This window comes from Aquarana catesbeiana, linkage group LG03, assembly GCF_042186555.1.
Source record: "Aquarana catesbeiana isolate 2022-GZ linkage group LG03, ASM4218655v1, whole genome shotgun sequence".
In the NCBI taxonomy this organism is placed as follows: domain Eukaryota; kingdom Metazoa; phylum Chordata; class Amphibia; order Anura; family Ranidae; genus Aquarana; species Aquarana catesbeiana.
In genome coordinates, this window is record NC_133326.1 from 316,643,036 (window position 1) to 316,664,179 (window position 21,144).

Genomic DNA, 21,144 nt, shown 5'->3' on the forward strand with positions numbered 1-21,144 from the left:
TTTATAATATCTTTTCATGTGACAACACTGAAGAAATGACACTTTGCTACAATGTAAAGTAGTGAGTGTACAGCTTGTAGAACAGTGTAAATTTCCTGTCTCCTCAAAATTACCCAACACACAGCCATTAATGTCTAAACCGCTGGCAACAAAAGTGAGTACACCCCTAAGTGAAAATGTCCAAATTTAGCCATTTTCCCTCCCTGTTGTTGTGACTCGTTAGTGTTACAAGGTCTCAGGTGTGAATGGGGAGCCGGTGTGTTAAATTTGATGTTATCACTCTCGCTCTCTCATACTGGTCACTTCAAGTTCAACATGGCACCCCATGGCAAAGAACTCTGAGGATCTGAAAAAAAAGAATTGTTGCTCTACATAAAGATGGCCTGGGCTATAAGAAGATTGTACAAACGCAGCACGGTGGCCAAGACCATACAGCGGTTTAACGGGCCAGGTTTTCATTCGGAACAGGCCTCGCCTCGATGTACAAGTGCTGCCAGCATTGCTGCAAAAGTTGAAGGGATGGGGGGGTCAGCCTGTGAGTGCTCAGACCATACGCCACTCACAGTGCATCAAATTGGCCTGCATGGCTGTCGTCTCAGAAGGAAGCCTCTTCTAAATAATAAGGCTGAAAGTAGGCTTCTGTACTGGGGGATAAGGGTCTGTCCATAGGGATTAGGCTGAGAGGGGGGTCTGGAAGCAATGATTTAGAGCTGTTAGAGGAGATCTGTACTGTGGAGCAATTGGACTTGGGGAAAAGTTTTTTTACTAGGAGGAGGGAATAATTTTTGACTGTATTCTGTTCAGTGGCCTGTGCAATATGCACTTCTGACCCCTGCACTCTGTGTGTTACTCATTCTTTACCCCTGAACTCTATATGTTATTCACTCCTGACCCCTGTACTCTCTGCGTTATGAATTCCGGAGCACTGCGCTTTAGACACTATATTGTACGTTTTTGGGGATTTACAAGACATATATACGGCTGACCACTGCACTCTTAAGTACATTATATACTCCTAAAGTTCATCTTTAAAGCAGATTAAACTCTGCTATATATTTTTAAATGGGCCCCCCAGGAACATTATGTCTAAATGTAAAAGTATGCACTGTGTGTGTGTGTGTATATATTTGACAGACTCATCTGTCAAATGAAGCTCTTTATCTTCTCCCAGACTTTCGCTCTGACATCACTCATTTCATCATGGCAAACAGCGGAACACTGCACATGTGCAGCTCAGTGTACATTACCATTGACAGGCAGGGAGAAGCATTTATGACAGAAGAGTTTACTAGGGTGTCTTCTCCTTAATAAAAGCCCTACCTGTCAGCGATTTAAAAAATGTTTTATTCAATTCTCCTTTATGGAAGGCTTTATACAGAAAAATATATGTAATGCGCCATGTCAGTTTCATTGTTTTTTAATAAATGCGTGTGCACAGGTTTGTATGTGTCTGTTAGATCAGCTCTGGGTGCTATATACAGTATACTAAGTGTGCCACTACACTAGACGATCAGAGTGCTGGCAGATAAAAGTATTGGGAACTGATCAAAATGTTCAGCTTTTGAGTCCACTTAAACATGTTACTTTTGCCTTTGGAAGACATGGGTCTATTACCACAGATCTAATGGCAATCGCAAAAAGTGCCATAGTAGTCTTTAAAATGATGATATAAATGTAAACCTTGTGGATTTCATTAAAAGAATACCCGGAGGTCCTATCATAAAGTTCTTTGTTCAGGCATGGATTTACAGCTCCATACCAGTTGTGCTACAGAGTTGTCATCCTTTCACATGCTACTCTGATGAGGACTACAAGCAATCATACCTTCTCACATTGATCATTTACAATTCACCATTATCGGAAATCTAGTTTACAACAAAGTTCAGCCGATGCTGGAATGAGTGCATGTAGAGTAGAATTGGCTGAAAAAAGGCTGGGGGGGGGACCTGCAGTACTGATCTGAAAAAAATGTTAGAAAAAAGATGAAAATAGTGTGTGTGTGTATTAAAAAAATTGTTTATGGTACTGAGTACCTTAGCATACCGATTGTCATCCAGTTAGGGTTAAGATCTACTTTAAATTGCTCACTGGTTTCCTATATTTTGCAGAGACATTAACTTCTGGATCTCTGCGGTTTTCAGGTATGCTCCCCAGCTGTGACCTTTAGGCCTCATTCACACATCCGTAAAAATTTTACTGATGTTATTACACATGTTTTTTAGGAGAAAAGTTCCTGCATAATGCTTCTAAATGATGTGTAAAGACGCGTATGCTTACATAATAAAAAAAAATTGATACTTTATTTTTTCCCCTTTGTTTAGACTTAATTTTCCCACTTACAAATGCATTTGCATGTGTTTTTATGAGTAAGCACCTAAAGCACACATTCTTATGCCGCGTACACTGTCGGACTTTTCGGCCGGACTTGTCCGACGGACCAAATCCGGCGGATAATCCGGCGGACAATCCGATCGTGTGTGGGCTTCACCGGACCTTCAGCGGACTTTTCCAGTCGCAAATCTGACGGACTACAGATTTGGAACATGCTTCAAATCTTTAAGTCGTAACTCCGCCGGACCCAGAAATTCGCTCGTCTGTATGCTAGTCCGACGGACAAAAACCCATGCTAGGGCAGCTATTGGCTACTGGCTATCAACTTCCTTATTTTAGTCCGGTGTACGTCATCACGTACAAATCCGTTGGACTTTGGTGTGATCGTGTCTAGGCAAGTCCGTTCGTTAGAAAGTCTGTTGAAAGTCCGCCAAAAGTCAGTTGAAAGTCTGTCGGACGGGCTGTTGGACTTTTGCAGCTTTTTGGATACTGTGTTACAGATCTGAAAGCAGCTCATGTTAACGCACCTGTGTGAACAGCTCCATTGACAGCAAGGCAGCTGCATTCAGATCTGTAATTAAAGAACATGCTTGTTGACATGGAAATTTATAGATAGGCAACTCCTATCCTCATATTGATTAGCGGTTCCAAATGAATAATAACTACTGCAGTAGGGAACAGACACAAAAAATACACTCCGCATCTTTCCAAATAACTGTTCTGCTTTATTCTGACACAATTTTAGGTTTTTATACTCAGGATTACGTAGGTATCACATTAATATTACAGCTGTACGTTTATGGTAACAAGGGGCGTAACATTGGCTGACTAATTCTAATCAGGACTCGAAAGAATGCAAATATGTAATGAAAACATTATGATAGCCGTGTGCACAGTGAGGGCAGTGTGCAATACATACAAAATAGACTACACTTATATAGAGAACTTACAAATTTCCTTTACACTTGTATATGCTTTTTTTTTTTTTTTTTTTTTTTTTACGCCCATGTGAATGAGGCCTAAATCTCTTTCCATCTCTAAGTTCTTTTATTTATTTTTTTTTGCGTCAAGAGAAAAGTGTCAGGAGCACTGGGACTGACCTACTGTAGCTGAAGGAGCAGGATTTGAGGGTGATATGTGCTATGTTGCAGTATTCTTACCAGTAGAGTCATCAAGAGACATAAGAAACCAGTGGGCAATTCTGGCTGTCAGTATGCACCTTTCAATAACGAAAATGATTCTCAAAGTATCATATGTGGAGTAATGATGATCCTTTCATATTTATTTTTTTTTTTTTTTACAAATGAACACAGAGAATATTAACGAACTGATTGTTTTTATCCCCTGTAGGTGCAGCTGTACTCTGAAGCAAGTGTAGCACTTTTGCAGCTGAACAATCCCAAAGACTTTTATGAACTAAACATTCAATCAAAGAAAAACATGACTATAGAAGGGAAAGAGGTGACACTGAATCCAGCTTACTTGTTATGGGACCTCAGTGCTGTGAGTCAGGTATGTGATTAGGCAGCTACCTCCTCAGATCACCAAGCAGGGTATTTAGCTGTATTAATGTCAACATCTTAAGAGAAAGCAATGCAAAGACAGCTACCTTGGATATAATTAAAGGGCTCAAAGGTCACAGATTTATTTTCATGCCTAGCACATCTACACCTCTCTGCTTAGAAGTCATCCAACTGATGGGAGTAGATAAATGGACTGAGCAGTGCACTTTTCAAAGCCAGTACCAAAATATTCTTAAAAGGGGTCAAAGGAGCAATCAACACTTGTTTATGTGGTAGCAACATTTTCCTATGGTGTTAAGAAGCATTACGTGTTATTACAAGACGTATGGCCATGAGCTTCAGAAATAGCAAGTGCATAGCAGCAAGTAATGATTTTAGCCTATGCTAGACATGACATGACCTCTTCAGTTACTCAACACACACTGTATCATCAAGCCTTGAGATTAATGAAATCCAGTGTAACAGTGAATTCACAGGTAATTTCTTATTTTCCTGCTGTTAAATAGCTTTGCTACTTCATATATTGTGCACTGGTTGCCTTCTTAGCATTTTAAAGTTGTACGCCACACATCATATGCCTCTAGATGCAGATTGTCAGCACCCGTGTTTGAACGCATGTGCACACGTAAACCCACCCGCAGCCATGTACAGCAATACAGATCTGCGGCCATGGTCTGCTGTGGTAGATCCTGGTCCCTAAGGCCAGTTGCACATGAACGTAAAAATTTACTAATGTTTATACTCAAGCTCTTGTTGACAGAAAGATCTTGAGTAAAATATTTAAAAAAAGACCTTTTGTAAACAAGCGTATACATATATACGGTACATGCGTAAAAATCTTTTTCATCCTTTTTTAATTGTGAGTGTTGCAAAATACTTACACTTAAATTACTGCACCCAAACGTAAGATTTTCATGTCCTAAAGGCTGTGAAGGGTATACCTGGCCAGGATCGCTAAGATTAAGCTGCTCGTCAGCTTTGCTACTAACTACGTAGATTGCCCCTATGTGATGGGTTTCTAGTGCTGTCTCTGCCCTTGGGATGTGTGTAGGACTTGTCTCTCTTCCCTTCTGTGACTGCAGGCTACAGAGAAACTTTTTGGCAAGTTTGGCAGCTTTCACCACAGCGCCAGGGAACTACACTATCTGGGTAAGTTGGCGCAATCAAGGTGTTCCCAGTCAGGAACACAAGAGGGTGCTACCGTAGTGTGCAGCTGCAGCTTGCCACATCTGCACACTGGCTCAGCAGGACATGTTGCCAGAAGTTCACTGGCAGGAGGCCATCCCTCCCCTTTTCATCAGGTGCTGTGAGTAGTTTGTGGGCTGTGGGCACAGTGAAGTTAGCAAATATCTGTGAGGTTTTATGGCGCGGTGGCCGAAAACGGTACAGGTCTCACTCCTCACAGACGCTACATTGTGAATTTTCCCTCCCAGCCCTTATAGGGTTGGAAGAGGAGGTGGTGAGGGAGGAAGGATCCAAAGAAGTGGACACCTCTGAAGCAGATGAGTTTTCTGATGACACTCCAACTTCAAGTATCTCCCAGTCTCAAAGGACCATGTAAGAATTCAAAGCTGTCACTTCTGGAAACCTCAGAACTTAAGGTGACAGTGTTGGGGTCTTGGAAAGCACCCAAACCAATCACGTCCTTTCTATTACATGCTCATACGGTAGAGGATCTGAACAAGGACTGGAAGCATCGGGACAAGGTATTTGTGTTCCCTAGGCAGTTTGCACAATATCTGATGGAGGACAGCTTCTGCAAAGAAAGGGCTGTCCTGGCTGGGGACCCTGTGGTATCTTATCTTAAAAAGACTCTCACAATAGCCGTGGATGATGCACCAGTGTGTAAGGACCCCGCTGGCCAAAAACTTTGAGCCTCTTTGTAAGATGTCCTTTTCCTTAGCAAGTGTGGCCATGCAACCCTCCCACAAAGCATAGAGCTAAATAACCTGGAGCTTTAAATCCAGTTCCTCAGCTGGACACCACTTGGAGCTCTTTCCTGAGGCATTACACTTCTGAGCGGACAGGTTGGAAGATTTTCTGCAACAACTCTCTCGCCTGGGCCTTATGTATGTTCACATGAGGCGAGTACTGTGGCTGAAATTCTGGTCAGCAGGGCTCCCTTGCAGGAAACGTCTAGAATGGGGATAATTAATTAGCGGACCTCCAGCTGTTGCAGAACTACAATTCCCATGAGGCATAGCAAGACTCTCACAGCCACAAGCATGACACCCAGAGGCAGAGGCATGATGGAATTTGTAGTTTTGAAACAGCTGGAGGTCCGCCAATTGTATATCCCTGGTCTAGAATATATACCCTTTTAGGGTTAACTCCTTTTTGATGGGTACGTTCATTCAGAAGATTCACGGGAGGAAAGAGCACATCTTCATCTGGAACTAAGAGGGGTTCCTTTCACTTCTTTCATAAGTCAGGGTCTAAGGAGAAAACTTCCTTTCAAAAGAAATCCTGAAACCCTAAGCCTGCCAAGATGGTCAAAAAACCTTCATCACAATGAAGGGGCACCCCCACTCCTGCCAGTGTGGGGACACCTCTTGGCTTTTGTGGCCATTTGAACCAGAGATATCCCCGATGTCTGGGTTCAAAACATTGTGTCCAGAGCTGGAGTTTTGTGTCTTAACTCCTCCGTGCTTCATGCCATAGAATGTGTCTGTTGCACCTGACAAAAAAGCAGCCATGTTTGCTGCACTGGACCTTTTGTGCTCCTGTTCCAGAACCAGGAAGTTTTCAAGGTTACTTTTCCAACCTTTTTGGGGTCCTCAAGCCAAATGGCAATGTGTAGCCCATTCTAGACCTAAAGAGCTTGAACAAGTTTTTTTTTTATGGAATCCATACAATCAGTAATTGCTTCCTTCCAGCAGGGGGACTTCTTGGCCTTGGTGGACATCAAGGATGGCAAGGAAGGAACAGCGTCCCCATTTTTCCACCTCATCAGTGCTATTGACGCTTTGTGGTAGGGGAACAAACTTTTTCAGTTTGTGGCTCTGGCCCTTTGATCTGACCAAGGTGCTGGCTCTGGTGTTGGCTCTTCCGGGGGATCCCCCTTCTGGGGTACAGGAACAATTGACTTTTAAGGGAGCATTTGGTGGACAGCCTCAATGCCAATGTACAACAAAAAGTGCAAGTCCTGTTTTACTTTAGCTGGGTCCTCAATCTTCAAAACTTGACCCTAATGCAACTGTGCTGCCTGCAGTACCTGGGCCTAGTCTCAAGCACAGCCCTGGCATGTGTGTTTTCTTCCCAAGAAAAACTTCTGTCCCTTCGGCCCAGGATTTTGGAGCTGTGTTCCCTTGAGCATTTCTCTATATATTTTTTCATGATGCCGTATACTGATCAACATCCTGGAGCTCAGAGAGATTCTGCTTGCCCTTCAGTACTGGAACCCCCCCACTCCGGAAACTGCTAGTCTGGGTTCAATCTTTCAATCTGACAATGCCAGAGCAGCGGCTTACCTAAATAATTAAGGCAGTACCAAGACTCCCACTCTAAGAAAAGCAGAGCTTATTTTAACTTGGGCAGAAGTTCACGTTGCAGCCCTGTTCGTAGTACACATTCCGAGTGTGGAAAATTGGCAAGCAGACTTCTTAAGCCACCAAAGGCTGGATTCTGGAATGCGATCCCTCCATTAGAGTTGGTCCAACAGCTTTGATAAACAGCAAACAGCGCGAAAACCTCATATAAACTAAACAACAGCTTTGCCTTTAGTGGGGGATGCCAGACATAGACATACTGGCATCCAGACTCAATCACAAACTCAATGGGATCAGTTCAATTTGATTTACACATTTCCTCTCACCCCTTCTCAAACTCCTACCACATCTACTTTGGAGGATAGAAAGGCAAGGCGTTCTGGCAATTCTCATTGCAGTGAATTTGCCCAGGAGGGTGTGGTACTCAGACAAGACACAGTCCAACTCTTGGCAGACTCTCCATAGCCCCTGCCAGATCCTCTGGACCTTCTTTCTTAAGGTCCCCATGTTATATTCTGCTTCACGATCACTGGCTTTGAAAGTTGAGCTGTTAAAACCCAAGTCTTGAAGGACAGGGGACTTTCAGATTTGGTGATTTCCACCTTGTTGAAGACCGGAAAACTTTCCTCCCATAAGTTTACCTACCACACATGGAAAGTATTCTTTGCTTGGTTGGATGAAGGGAAACTTAATTCTAGGAAATATTCAGTGGGACAGGTTTTATTCTTCCCTGAGTCAGAATTGGATAAGTCCTTTGAGGACTATTAAGAGGACGGATTCCACCTTGTTGGTGCTTCTCCAGAAACCACTAGTTTCCAATCTTTTGTTCAGAGCTTTTGTAGAAGGGGTGGCTCATATTTTACTCCTTGGGATCTCTGTCTGGTGGTGTTGGCAGAGGTTGCTGCTGCAACCTATTCTGGATATTTTTCTCCCTCTCCAGACAGTGTTGCCTTTCTCAACTATCACCTCGATTTGTAGGTTGTCTGAGCTTGCGGCTTTCTCCTGTACAACCTTTTCTTGTACTTCTCAAGGACAAGGATGTTTTGTGATCACAAAACGCCTTCCTGCGATTTTCTTGGTGTTTCATTTTAGTCAGGACATAGTGTTCCCTTCCTGTTGTCCAACATGGCCACAGCTCCACCCCTATATCTAATGCTCTGTGTGCTTTGCCCTTAGGGCTCCCAAAAGGGACAGACTGCCCTTTTGATCCACAATTGCCAGGTGGATGCGTCATATTATTACTCATCTGTACGGCCTGAAAAAGGTTCTCTCCATTTCTGTGAAGGACCACTTCACCAAAAATATCAGTGCTTTGTGGGCCATTGGGTCTCGGCCTTCTGTTTACTCCTCCTTTTATTCCTGCTAAGAGGTTTGTTTTTGGCGGGCCTGTTAGTCGTTGTTTGCTGTTGCCCACCCCTTAAATGGAGATTTTTGGACATCCTTATTGGTCTAAAAACAAACGTTCTTGTGTGCTGTGATGTACAATTAAGAAAATGTAATTTTGACTTATCTGTAAAATAATTTTCTTAGAATGCATCACAGGACACAGGTCTCTCTCCATTCTCACTGGTTGCACTCTGATATTGCATGCCTACAAAATTGAAGCACTGCTGGGAGTGGGAGGGGTCATGCAGGCTTGAGTAAAGTTTTGCTATTTGCCAGTGTATAATCACCTAGGGGTGCAACATAACTCAGTGGTCGAATAATTAAAGGATAAGTTCACCTGTGGGAACATGTTACATGTTCCACCCATTTTTAGGGTGGAACATGTAACACGTTCTCCATACTGCAGCCGCTGCCTAATTTTTCCCTCCCCTCCCCTTGATAGCAGTACAAGGAGAGGTTCCTTGTACTAGCTGTCAGTTTTTAAAATTAGCGTGGTCCTGTGGGCGGAGCTCTGTGTATGAATGAACTACAAGTCCCCACATCCCTTGCAGATGTCAGCTTGTAGTTCTCCATGAACTACCACGGCGCTGTGTATCTGCTTGCCTTTACGGGTACACAGACACATTGACAGGTCTGCAGGGAGACCTGTATGGCATCTGCTGATTGCAGGTGTAATGCTTTACAGGCTCCAAAAATAAAAATAATAAATGCACATTTTTTTACCTGCAAAAAATGTGCATTTAGTTTTTTTGAAGAAAAAAGTGAACTTATCCTTTAACTCTCCTGTTTCCTGTGTATTCCAAGAAAAGGATTTTAAAAGCAAGTCAAAATTCTGTTATTTTAACTTTTCTGTTATTTTTTATTAATCCACCTTAGAAAGTGTGTTAAAGCGAAGTTCCACCCATTTAAAAGTCAGCAGCTAAAAAAAGTGTAGCTGCTGAATTTTAATCAGACACTCACCTATCCCACGGTCCAGCGATGCAGGCGCACGGAGCCCCGCTGCTCTCTGTGGCGCCGGCATTGTTACTGTAGGCGCCCAGCTGTGGCTTCACAGCCGGGAGCATACTGCGCATATGCGATCTGCGCTGTGATTGGCCGAGCAATCTTCTGGGACCTGTGACTTGGCCCAGAAGATTACAGGGAGGGAGGGGGGAGAGGTGATCTTCCTTCTAGCGCCAGGGAGGAAGTGGGAACTCTCAAAACCATAAAAACAGGGTACTCGCTCCTCCCCCTAAAAAATGACATGCCAAATGTGGCATGTCAGGAGGTCACCTACACTTAAAGCGGAAGTTCCATTTTTCGGTGGAACTCCGCTTTAACATTTGAGTGTAGGTCCAATTTAACCACTTCCCGCCCACCCCATTGCGGATTGACGTCCACAATGTGGCTCCGTTATCCTGATTGGACATCATATGACGTCCAGCAGGATAAGCCGCGATTGTGCACCCGCAGAACAGGTGATTAGTGGTGCTGTGTGTCACTCTGACACACCGCATCTCCGATCGTGGCAAAGAGCCTATGAGGTAGGCACTTTTACCAGACGATCAGCTGTGACCAGTCACAGCTGACCACAGCGGGAACCAGGAAGTGCTGGTAATCAGCTTTCCTCAGTTCACGCTGACAGGAAGAGCCGATCGGCAGCTCTCCCATCGGGGGGGGGGGTTTGCTGGTAATTTTCTGCTGCGCATTGATTATCAGCGCAGCCCCCATCAGAGGTGCCCACCACAGCTGACAGTCAGAGCCCACCAAAGGGCCAATCAGTGCCCATAAGTAACGCCTGTCAGTGCCCTTCACAGATGCCAATCAGTGCCCATCAGTAATTACTGTCAGTACCTCCTCATCAGTGCTATCTAGTAGTGCCTGTCAGTGCCTATCAGCGCCCATGAGTGCTGGATATCAGTGCCGCCTATCAATGTCCATCAGTTCTACATATTGGTGCCTCCTCATCAGTGCCTGTCCGTGCAGGAGAAAACTAAATTTTGGAACAGAAACAAATAAAAACTTTTTTTTTGGTTTGTTTAGCAAAATATAAAAACCCCAGTGGTGATCAAATGAATGATAAAAAATTCAGTTTGGGTACAGTGTAGCATGGCCACACAATTGTCATTCAAAGTGTGAGAGCAGTGAAAGCTGAAAAATGTCCTGGGCAGGAAGGGGGAAAAATGCCCAGTGTTGAAGTGATTAAAGGCCACACTGGCAGGTGTAAAATGGAGCTGGTTAGCTTTGAAATAGAGTTTGGTAGTCTTGAGGTTAAAGCTGAAATAGTCATAGTCTTACATAGTTAGTAAGGTTGAATAAAGACACCAGTCCATCCAGTTCAACCTGAGTGAGTGTGGGTGCGTGTCTACAATGATCCCTATTTATTTAAGGTACCCATAGAGTGCCGTCAATTTATGCAGCGCTCAACACATACATCACACACTTACATCAGTCCCTACCCTCAAGGAGCCCACAATCCAAGATCCCCAAACTCACATTCATATACTAGGGCCAATTTTGGACAGAAAACAATTAACCTACCAGCATGTCTTTGGAGTGTGGGAGGAAACCGGAGTACCCGGAGGAAACCCACGCAGGCACAGGGAGAACATGCAAACTCCAGGCAGGTAGTGCCGTGGTTGGGATTCGAACCAGCGACCCTTCTTACTGCTAGGCAAGAGTGCTAACCACTACACCACTGTGCTGCACTGAAAATGTAATCTTTTTTTTTTTTTGCCTTCCCTGATTCCTCCCCCCCCCTCATCAACATCCATTAAAAAAAAAAAAAAAAGAAACCTTTCATTATGACATGCCTTATTTTGAATTTAGACCCGGTAACATCATCACTGGGTCTTTGTGCTTCTCTATGCAATGTAGGCAGATTGTGGCTGGTGGGATGGACCAGGAAGGGGCTGTATATAGGTTGTTGAAAGCATATCAGTTCCTAGTCTTAGTATTTCTTAAAAAAAAAAAAAAAAAAAAAAAAAATCTAATTTATTAAAAAATGTACTTTACTTTCAAAGGGTACCAAGTGCTCATAGTACTTGGTCCCGTTTTTCTGGCCATAGCTCCTCCCAGTTCTTAAGCCCAAATTATGGGCTTTCCTGTGGGGGGAGGTACAAACAGCACTGTGCCCTCGCCCCCTCTCTAAACCGATTGTTCTTTTACTATTATGACTGAACAATCAGTGCTTCCCCAACAGTGCTGATAGTTCATTCATAATAGTAAAAGATCACTCAGCTCTGCTGTTTTCTGTGATCTATCTGCCCTTACTTGTAAACATTGATGAATCACACAGCCCCCCGCAGCACTGTGTAATCTTTCACTTTTATGAATGCCATGTACAACACAGCCATGCAGTGCTGATTGGTCATTCAGAAAAGTGAAACATCACTCAGCATTGCGGGGCTGTGTAACTTTGTATGTTTAAAAGCCGCTATAGATAGGCGCACGGCGCCACTCCCTATGATCATTTATGAATGGCAGCGCTAGTCTCTGGCAGCAGGGGCCACCCTGGAAGCCAGTGCTGTTCACAAATCCGTCTCCTTCCATTGCCCAACAGAGAATAGAAACCTGTCAGACCATTTTGCTTAAGCGGGGTTCCACCCAAATTTTGAACAATATCTGTATGTATTCTCTTCCTTGCCTAGATGCTGACATGCTGTTTAAAAAAATTTAAATCGCCGTAATTACCTTTTATTTTTCTAATCTTCTTTGCACTTCCTGGTTCTCCTCCCGTGGGAGTAGGCGTGTTTCTAGCCTCTCCCAGACTCCTGGGAGCTAGTCTCAGGCTTCCCAGGATGTCACTGAGCATGTGCAGGAACGAGCAGTGGATGCTGGGAGCACAGCATTCACCACATCCAGGAAATAAATGCTTGTGGGCTTCAAATGCCCACAATGAAGATGGAAACCGCCTGCAGTGAATAATATAAGTTATTCTTTCCGACGAAATCTGACACAGGCGGACATATTACACACAATATGTGAGTATGTAATGCTGAGAAGAAAAGTTTGTGAATGAACTCAAAAAAAAAAAAACGATAGATAGGTGGACCCCCGCTTTAGCAGCGGGTTAGGATGGATTTAAAAGGGGTAAGTGCTGCATGCAGTTGGCACCCTAACTGGTTATTTAAAATGTAAAAGTCTAGTAAGTCATCTTTTTTTTTTTTAAGAGCCCTCAGCCCTGATTGAAGCAGTGGCCTTGCTCTTGGGAGGAATTATGCAAATATGAAAATGCCTTGATGGGTGGAAATTAGTCTGATGGAGTGGGCATTCCTAGGCAAACTGTTTGCATGCAGACTGCCCTAGGTAATGCCCAGATATGATGCTGAGCCTCCATGAGTGAAAAAAACGAAAACCTGAGATTGTAAGGCGGGAGGATGGCGGGGTGTACAGGTTAGATGATTCTGGATGTGTTTAAACCAGGAAATGAGGTGGAATCTAATTTAATTTGCTTCAAATTGTAATGCACACTGTGCACAGTGAAATCACAGTAAGCATTTTCAGTATAGGAATGGAGCCTGTACAACTGTGCAACACTGAAGATAAGGCTGGAGTTCTGCTTGATAACATCTCACTTTCATGAGTGAAGTGTAAATAAATGAGTAGCCCATGGCTGGGGAAAAAGGTGTTCTTTTATATCCAGTTACTGTTGAAAATAACATCACAGTGTGCCTTCCATAATGTCAAAGGCAAATACCTTTGCCATGAGACCAACATGTAGGTCTTGTTTATATTCACTAAGCTTGTCACTTTACCCCACAGCAGTCCATAATCTGGATATATTTATCTTGGGCAGATTGTTTACCTCCTTATTTGGTATCACAGATGCAGAGCTTTGGTAGGCAGCCCATTTCCCCATCCTTCCCATGAGGATGGATGACTCTCTTCCGCCAGTGATTCTCCCTTAGCCAACTAGCTTTAGCAGCACAAGGTATTTACAGTAAGCTTGTGCAATGCTTGTCATAAGAATGTGACAGCAACATGTTAAAAATATACAGTATTAAAGGGGTTGTAAATGCTTTAAGGTGAAAAACCTCCTGGGATGCAGCAGCCCCCCAGAGCCCCCTTTTACTTACCTGGACCCGGTCTTTCCAGCGACGGGGATGAGCACACCAGCTCCAGCCAGTGTCTCAGGTCCTGATTGGATAGATTGATAGCAGTGCAGCCATTGGCTCCTGCTGCTGTCAATTAAATCCAATGATGCGGGAGCCGAGGGGCAGGGCAGAGTCCTGCTGTCTGTGTAAATGGACGCAGCAGCAGGACTCGGAGCGCACCCACACAAGTGCCCCAAGAGAGAGTGGCTCTCCAATGGGGCACTCGAGAAGAGGCGGAGCCAGAAGCGCCGCTGAGGGACCCCAGAAGAGGAGGCTCGGGGCCACTCTGTGCAAAACCAACTGCACAGAGAAGGGTAAGTATGACATGTTTGTTTTTTTTGTTTTGTTTTTTTTTTTAAACGAATAATATAAACTTGTGTGTACTTTCAAGTAGGGATCAACCGATTATCATGAGGCCGATATTCACTTTTGTTGAAGTATCGGGCACCAGTGCACTCTTTATTAGCAATAATTGCTTCAAGGGGTTTTACACTGTTCTTTAGAGTCGGCTTTATTGTAATAACAACCGATGCGGCTCAGCAGCCGCTCGGCTGTTATTACAAGCAGCTGGAGGGGATGTCCCCCTTCCGCTGCTCACCCTGGCTCTCCCGTCCCCCCGGGAGGCCCCAACAACCAGCCGGCTGGCCGAAGACCCAAACAAAGCCGATGCTTCGTTCTGGTCTCGGATCTAGTAACCCAGAAGCGATATCATGACATCACTTCCCGGATTACTGGCATCTTAAAGGCGCCAGTTTAAAAAAATATAAAGTATTAAAAAATGCCGATCTTGCCATTTTGAATACTTTCAAGTGCAGAGGAGGGGTTTGTGGACTTATAGACCCCAGATCCCTCCACAAAGAGTGCCAGTCACTGCCTATTACTGTCACAAAGGATGTTTACATTCCTTGTAACAACAATAACAATGATCAAAAAATTAAATAAAAGTGTCAAAAATGTTTTTTTTAAATGTACAGAATATCAGCACACAATATCGGCTATTGGCCTGAGAGGTGGCCGAAATATCGGTATCGTATCTGCCGCGAAAAAACGCTATCGGACGATCCCTACTTTAAAGCCCAATTTCAGGAATTGGACAAAATGCACCCTTGCAGCTGCCCCTCCCCCATACTTCGAGGGTTAACTGCTTGTTCAGTCTAGGGGTGCCAGAATAGGAAGCATTCCCTTATTCCTCGCTGCAGGGAAGCCTCTTCTTAAGGGGACCATGGTCGCACTTCTGTCTACTTCCCGTATAATGCAGGTTAACAGCCCTGCATTGTACGCGATGATGCTGAAGTACCGCCAACAGCCCTAGAGGAAAAGAGGGTAATGATGAAGTTGGCTGGATCGGGGGTAAGGTTAAGTGTACAGAGTACCCATAGATGTAAATGAGCAATCAACCTTAGGGGTGGGGGGGGGGGGTTTCATGGTCACTGCATAGGTAGATTTTGTCTAATTCCATATGGTCATGATATTTACAGAGCCTGGACCAGCTCTGTGCCGCTGTCGCCTGAAAATGGGTGACGAGTGCAGAACGAACTGCACTCCTGTGATCCAAAAGCTTTGGCCATACTTCTCCTTTTAAGGTCTGTTTTAAAATAGTTGCCAATTTTCTTGTGTAAAAACTTATCAGAGAATGCAGAGACGTGTTATGTACATGAGAAGTATAATGTAGTGGCATTCAGATTCCAAGGTTGGATACTTATTATTTTTATTATTATTATTATTATACAGGATTTATATTGCACCAACAGTTTGCGCAGAGCTTTACAACATGAGAGCAGACAGTACAGTTACAATACAATTGAATTCAATACAAGAGGAATCAGAAGGCCTTGCTCATTAGAGCTTACAATCTAGAAGGGGGGGTCAAGTGATACAAAAGGTAATAGCTCTGGGGGATGAGCTAATGGAGAAAATAAAAGTACAGTCGTTGGGTAGGGGCAGAATAGGCTTCTCTGAAGAGAAGGGTTTTCAGGGATCGTCTAAAAGCAAACACAGTAGGAGTTAGTCGGACTGATTGGGGTAGGGAGTTCCATAGCATAGGAGAGGTTTAGGAAAAGTCCTGGATGCGGGCATGGGAGGAGGTGACGAGGGAGCTAGAGAGCAGGAGGTATTGGGGGGGACGGAGAGGGAGATTTGGTTGGTATTTTGAGACTAGGCTAGTGATGTAGCTGGGGCTGGGTTTGGATGGCTCTATAAGTTGTTAGTATTTTGAATTGTTGGGTGAGTGGAAGCCAGTAGAGGAATTGACAGAGAAGAGTAGCAGATACCGAGCGATTGGTAAGGTGGATTCTGGCATCAGCATTCATGATGGATTTAAGGGGGGTTAGCCTATGTAGAGGTAAGCCAATGAGAAGGGAGTTGCAGTAATTGAGACAAGAGATGACCAGGGAAAGAACTAGGAGCTTTGTGGTGTAATTGGTTAGAAAGCAGCGTTTTTTGGAGATGTTGTGGTATGTACTCTATATCGCATGTACAATGAAAGGGCACTTTTTTTTATGGTCGGGTGGGTGTTGGGGGCTTGGTGGTGCTCTTAGCAGGTGAACTGTCACAGAACAGCACTGTAGTGGCACCTTACAGTTCTAGTGTGAACAGTGGCAATACAGATTTACTTAGCGTACACATAGTTTTACAGTAATGTGATTTTCCTTTGTTATTAAAGCTAAAGCAGGATGAAGACATTTCTGCCAGTCGTTTTGAGGATAATGAAGAACTTCGCTACTCTTTGAGATCCATAGAGAAACATGCTCCCTGGGTGCGTCATGTTTTCATCGTAACAAATGGTCAAATACCATCATGGCTGAATCTGGATAATCCACGAGTCACCATCGTAACACACCAAGTAGGACTTCTTCTATTTATTTACTAAATAGAAAATAAGTGGTTGTAAACCCTTACAGTACGTATACCCGGTGACGATAGCAAAGGAAAGAAACAGAAGATAGAAATTACACTTAGTGCTCTAAACTGAGACAAGTACACAGTATAGAAGGATATGCTTTGTTCATATTTCATATCTGAGGTTTACAAACACTTAAAAAGAAATGCGTTTTCCTCAATGAAACATTTTGAGTTTCTTGCATACCAATGGCTTTATTTTACTGTTCTTTCTTTCTTTCTCTGTTCTATCCAGCTACATGTTTCCAGTTTTGAAAAGGAGGTGTTGAATTAAGGTGTCAGTATAGGTATCCAGCTACATGTTTCCAGTTTTGAAAAGGAGGTGTTGAAGTGACAGAAGTGGGAATCATTTAATAGTGACCTGTGTCCTCTTATCTGTGACCTTTATACTTACTGTGCTAGCTTATTTATGGTTTTGGCCTATGTGCCGTGAACAGATTGACATGTTAGTTTATCACCAAGTCACATACTGTATTTTAAACCATGGTTACAACTGTGGCCTGGAGTAAACCCAAACAAATTTTGTTTATGGATTACCCAATGGAAAAAGATATGTATAACTGTGTGCACTGTGAATCTGAAAAATTCCCCCTGCTGGAGCTGGACTTTCCTGTATCAAAACATTGCTCACTAGGAGGACCAGCTTTTGATCTGATGCACTATGTCCACATTTCTTCATATTATACCAAATAGAGCTTGATTTATTTATATACACTAGCTAAAACCACAAAGGGCTTGTTAATACGCTAGAACAGGGGTCTCCAAACTTTCTAAACAAAGGGCCAGTTTACTGTCCTTCAGAGTTTAGAGGGGCTGGACTGCGGTTAGTGGGAGTAGAAAATGCCCCATTGTTGGTATCATTGGAAGGAATAGTGTTCCATTGTTGGTATCAGTGGAAGTAATAATGCCCAATTGTTGGTATCAGTGGAAGGAATAGTGCTCTATTATTGGTATCTGTGGGAGGAATAGTGCTCCACCACTGGTGTCAATGGGAGGTATGGTGCCCCATCATTAGTGTCAGTTGTTGATGGACTAGTGCTCCAGGGGCCGGATAGAGGCAAGCAAAGGGCCACATCTGGCCCCAGGCCCGCAGTTTGGAGACCACTGCTCTAGAACTTCCACAACATATATTTTAGTTTTGATAAATACATTTGGTTTAGCTTAACACATCAGCTTTAACAGCGCAGCATGTTAAGGAAAGATGATATCTTAATATTGGTAAAACCAGTAAAACTTTTATCTTTATACTATGTTATTTACAAGAGCCCATGCAGTTGTTCTTTGATCACTTTTAGTGAATGGAGCAAAGGTAAAATGTAATTCCCCCAGGAAGGAAACCAACTGTACTCATGCAAGTATGTACTCTTAAATGTAAGCTGTATTAAACCCAAAACCAAATATATTATATATTGCAGCTTATCAATCATTAGATGCGTTGGCTGCATTTGTTTACTTTTTTAGGCCTTTCCCCTCTGTTTTCACTTGGTGACCTGGCCAGTAACGCACCTCCTGTAATAGGACATCTTCGGGCAGTAGCTATGTCAGTCTGCGGAAAAGGTAGTGTTAAATGTACTAGCGGATTTAAATACGCTAACAAATTGAAGCCAAACTCCAGCTCACACTTTATAATCAGTTACAGCAAACAGTTTGTTTCTCCTTTAGGGATAGAAGGTTTTACAAGAATAAATAGAAGCTGGTGTTTGTAAACATCCCTGTCAGCGCTAAATGGGTCATCTCATCCCTGTAACTGATACATTTGCTGGAGAGCTTGTTCTAGTGAAAAACAACAGTTACTGCTCGGATCACCTGTAGAAAAAATAATGAAAGAAAGTCTAAAAAGGAAACTAATGCAGCAACGTTGCACTGATACAGGTATCGGTACCGATGTGGTCGTGCAAGTGCTCCGATATTAGAATCAATACTTTTTTGCAATTTAATTATGACTAGCATTGACTTCTGTTAAATGAAGTCGGAGGTGCAAATTGCGCTGATCGCTTAGAAATCGCTCTGAAGTAGCACGATTTCAAAGCCACACTGTTCTGGATCACCAGTAAAAAATAAAAGAAAGAAAGCCTAAAAAAGGAAAAAAATGCAGTAGTGTTGCACCGATACCAAGCATTTGCACGGGTACTTGTAGTCATGCAAATGCTCCGATACTAAATCTGATTCTTTGCGATTTCATCAGTGTCATTTGGACCTCTGATTTAATTGCGACTTGCGACCATTTATCCAAAGTCAATGAAAGCCCCAAAAAAAGTGTGCAGGAACCTTTTTCAAAGTCGCAGCGAGTTGAGTCGCAACAATTTGAACATTTACTTTGCCAGCAATGGGGTGTGACTTGTGATGCAATTTTGAACTGTCAAATCGCACTGGTGTGAACCATAAAAAATAAATGCATCCAAGGGCACAATAGGTATCGGTAATTGGTATTGCTGAGTACGTGAGAAATTATCGGTACTCGGTCTTAAAAAACTGGTATTGGTGTATCCCTATAATGCAAGCATCACATCTAAGAATTGGTAAGCTGCAATATAATAAATGTTTGCTTTTGGGCTTATTATTGCTTTAACCTCTTTGCGCCGAGCATACGCAAATATGCGGCCTCTTGGGGGTCAGGTCTTGGTGCCAGGCATCCGCATCTTTGCGTCCAATAGCGCCAATAGAGCTGTGCCAAGACCGCGCTCCTGACACAGTTACCGGCGGCTAACTGAACGCTTCCTGGCCAGGCTTAAACCTCTGCTCCTTTTTTTTTTTTTTTTGGTTTTCTGTTTGCCAGCAGGGGAGAATTTTCTAACTTCCTGTATGAAGGTAATCTTTCCAATAAAACTGCAGTCAGCAGTAAGCATCTGTGAGAGGAGCTAACACTTTCTCACTCTTACTATAACTATAAAAAAGGCAGTGCTTGGCTGCCGTTCTACCTTAAACTCAACTTGTGTTGTCCTACCTACTGTATGTGTACAGTTCAAGCAGAACTATAGCACGTGCAAATTATGGAAGATTTGCCTCTGGGTTTGGCCTACTGCAGCACCTGGTGGGTTTGCAGTCGCTGTTACTGCTCCTTCTTCCACTGCTGACATCTTCTCCACTACTTCTTCCAGGTCTGGATTCTTTTAGCTTTTGTAAGTTGGCAGCCCCTGATGATACAACTCTCGTGCGTTTTTTAACCACTTGTCTAATAAGGTATGTTTATAAAAGTCCTGTTAGTCAAGGGGTCAAAAGAAGCCCACGGCTTTGTCCAGTCAATTTCTGGCTTTCATGTAAAAGTTCTATTGGCAGCTGTAGAGCTGCCCGTTCACTTTTATGTTACTGTGGAAGTAGCAAGTCTTCACTTTTTATCTTGAACTAAAATATGATAATATGGTAAGTAAGTTTCTGTAGATAACACTTTATTTTTTGCAGTTTGATTATTTTTTTTTTTCTTTCTTTTTTTTATCCACTTCAGCGAAAGTTTTCCGAGAGACATTATTTCAACTTTATGTGTCAAACTTTATCTCTTCTCCTTTTTCACATCATTGTGGATTGTTTCCATCACATCTTTATTATTTTTCCCTTCTAGGATATTCTTAAATAATTTTAACAACCGACGACAAAACGCCTTCTATAATTATAAACCCTATTATTATCTTAATCTCTCTCAGTCCCTCTTATTTCCCCCCGCCCCCCCTCCCCCTCGCCCCCCCCCCCTCCCCCTCCCCTGTGTCTGGTCCGTTCCTTTATGTTTATTTATCCACTTGGCTCTGCACCTATTCTTTCTTTTATCCTATCTAAATAAATATCCGAGACTTTGTAGTTTTTCCAACTTTCCCATCTACTATTATCCCCTTTCTCTCCTCCTTCCATTTTGTAGTGATAATCTATTTCCTTTAGCCAGTTTCTAATGTCTGGTTTTCCACTTTTTAGCCAATTCTTGGGAATTAAGGCCTTGGCCGCATTCAGGAGGTTAGGTATTATTGATTTTCTATATTGTTTCTTAGGTTTATTGTAGATATGGAAGAGGCAAGTCCAAATATTTTGTTCTATTTCTTCTCCAGTTATTTCTTTTATGTTATTTAACACTTCCTTCCAGTACTCCATTATTATTGGGCATTCCCACCATATGTGTGTGATCGTTGCTATTTGGCCACATTTTCTCCAACACAAGGAGGTTCTATCTTGATGGAATCTGTGTATTCTTACTGGGGTCATATACCATCTTTATATTATAATATACCATTTTTAAATTCATTTCTTTTTCCCATTGATTTATATATTCTGGTCTTTCTTGTGCTTCCAAATCTGTCAGTATACTATAAATTTTTGATGTTCCGTTTTTTAATGGTGTTTCATTGCTACATAGCTTTTCCAGTGCAGTTAATTTTGTTTCATCTCTCAGTGGGTGTGGTATTGTGCTTACTAGGTGCCTTAGTTGAGTATACTTCCATTCATTCATCTTCCATCCATTCC

The 21,144-nt window shown here is 42.9% G+C and overlaps 1 protein-coding gene across 1 annotated transcript in view; it reads left to right on the plus strand.

The window, feature by feature from the left end:
• GNPTAB (N-acetylglucosamine-1-phosphate transferase subunits alpha and beta) overlaps positions 1-21,144 on the plus strand; it is a 207,394-nt gene that overhangs the window by 108,687 nt on the left and 77,563 nt on the right. Inside the window, exons 8-9 of the mRNA XM_073620327.1 lie at positions 3,682-3,843; positions 16,466-16,645. Of these exons, the coding sequence (XP_073476428.1) occupies positions 3,682-3,843; positions 16,466-16,645 (342 nt within the window). The remainder of the gene's footprint in view (positions 1-3,681; positions 3,844-16,465; positions 16,646-21,144) is intronic.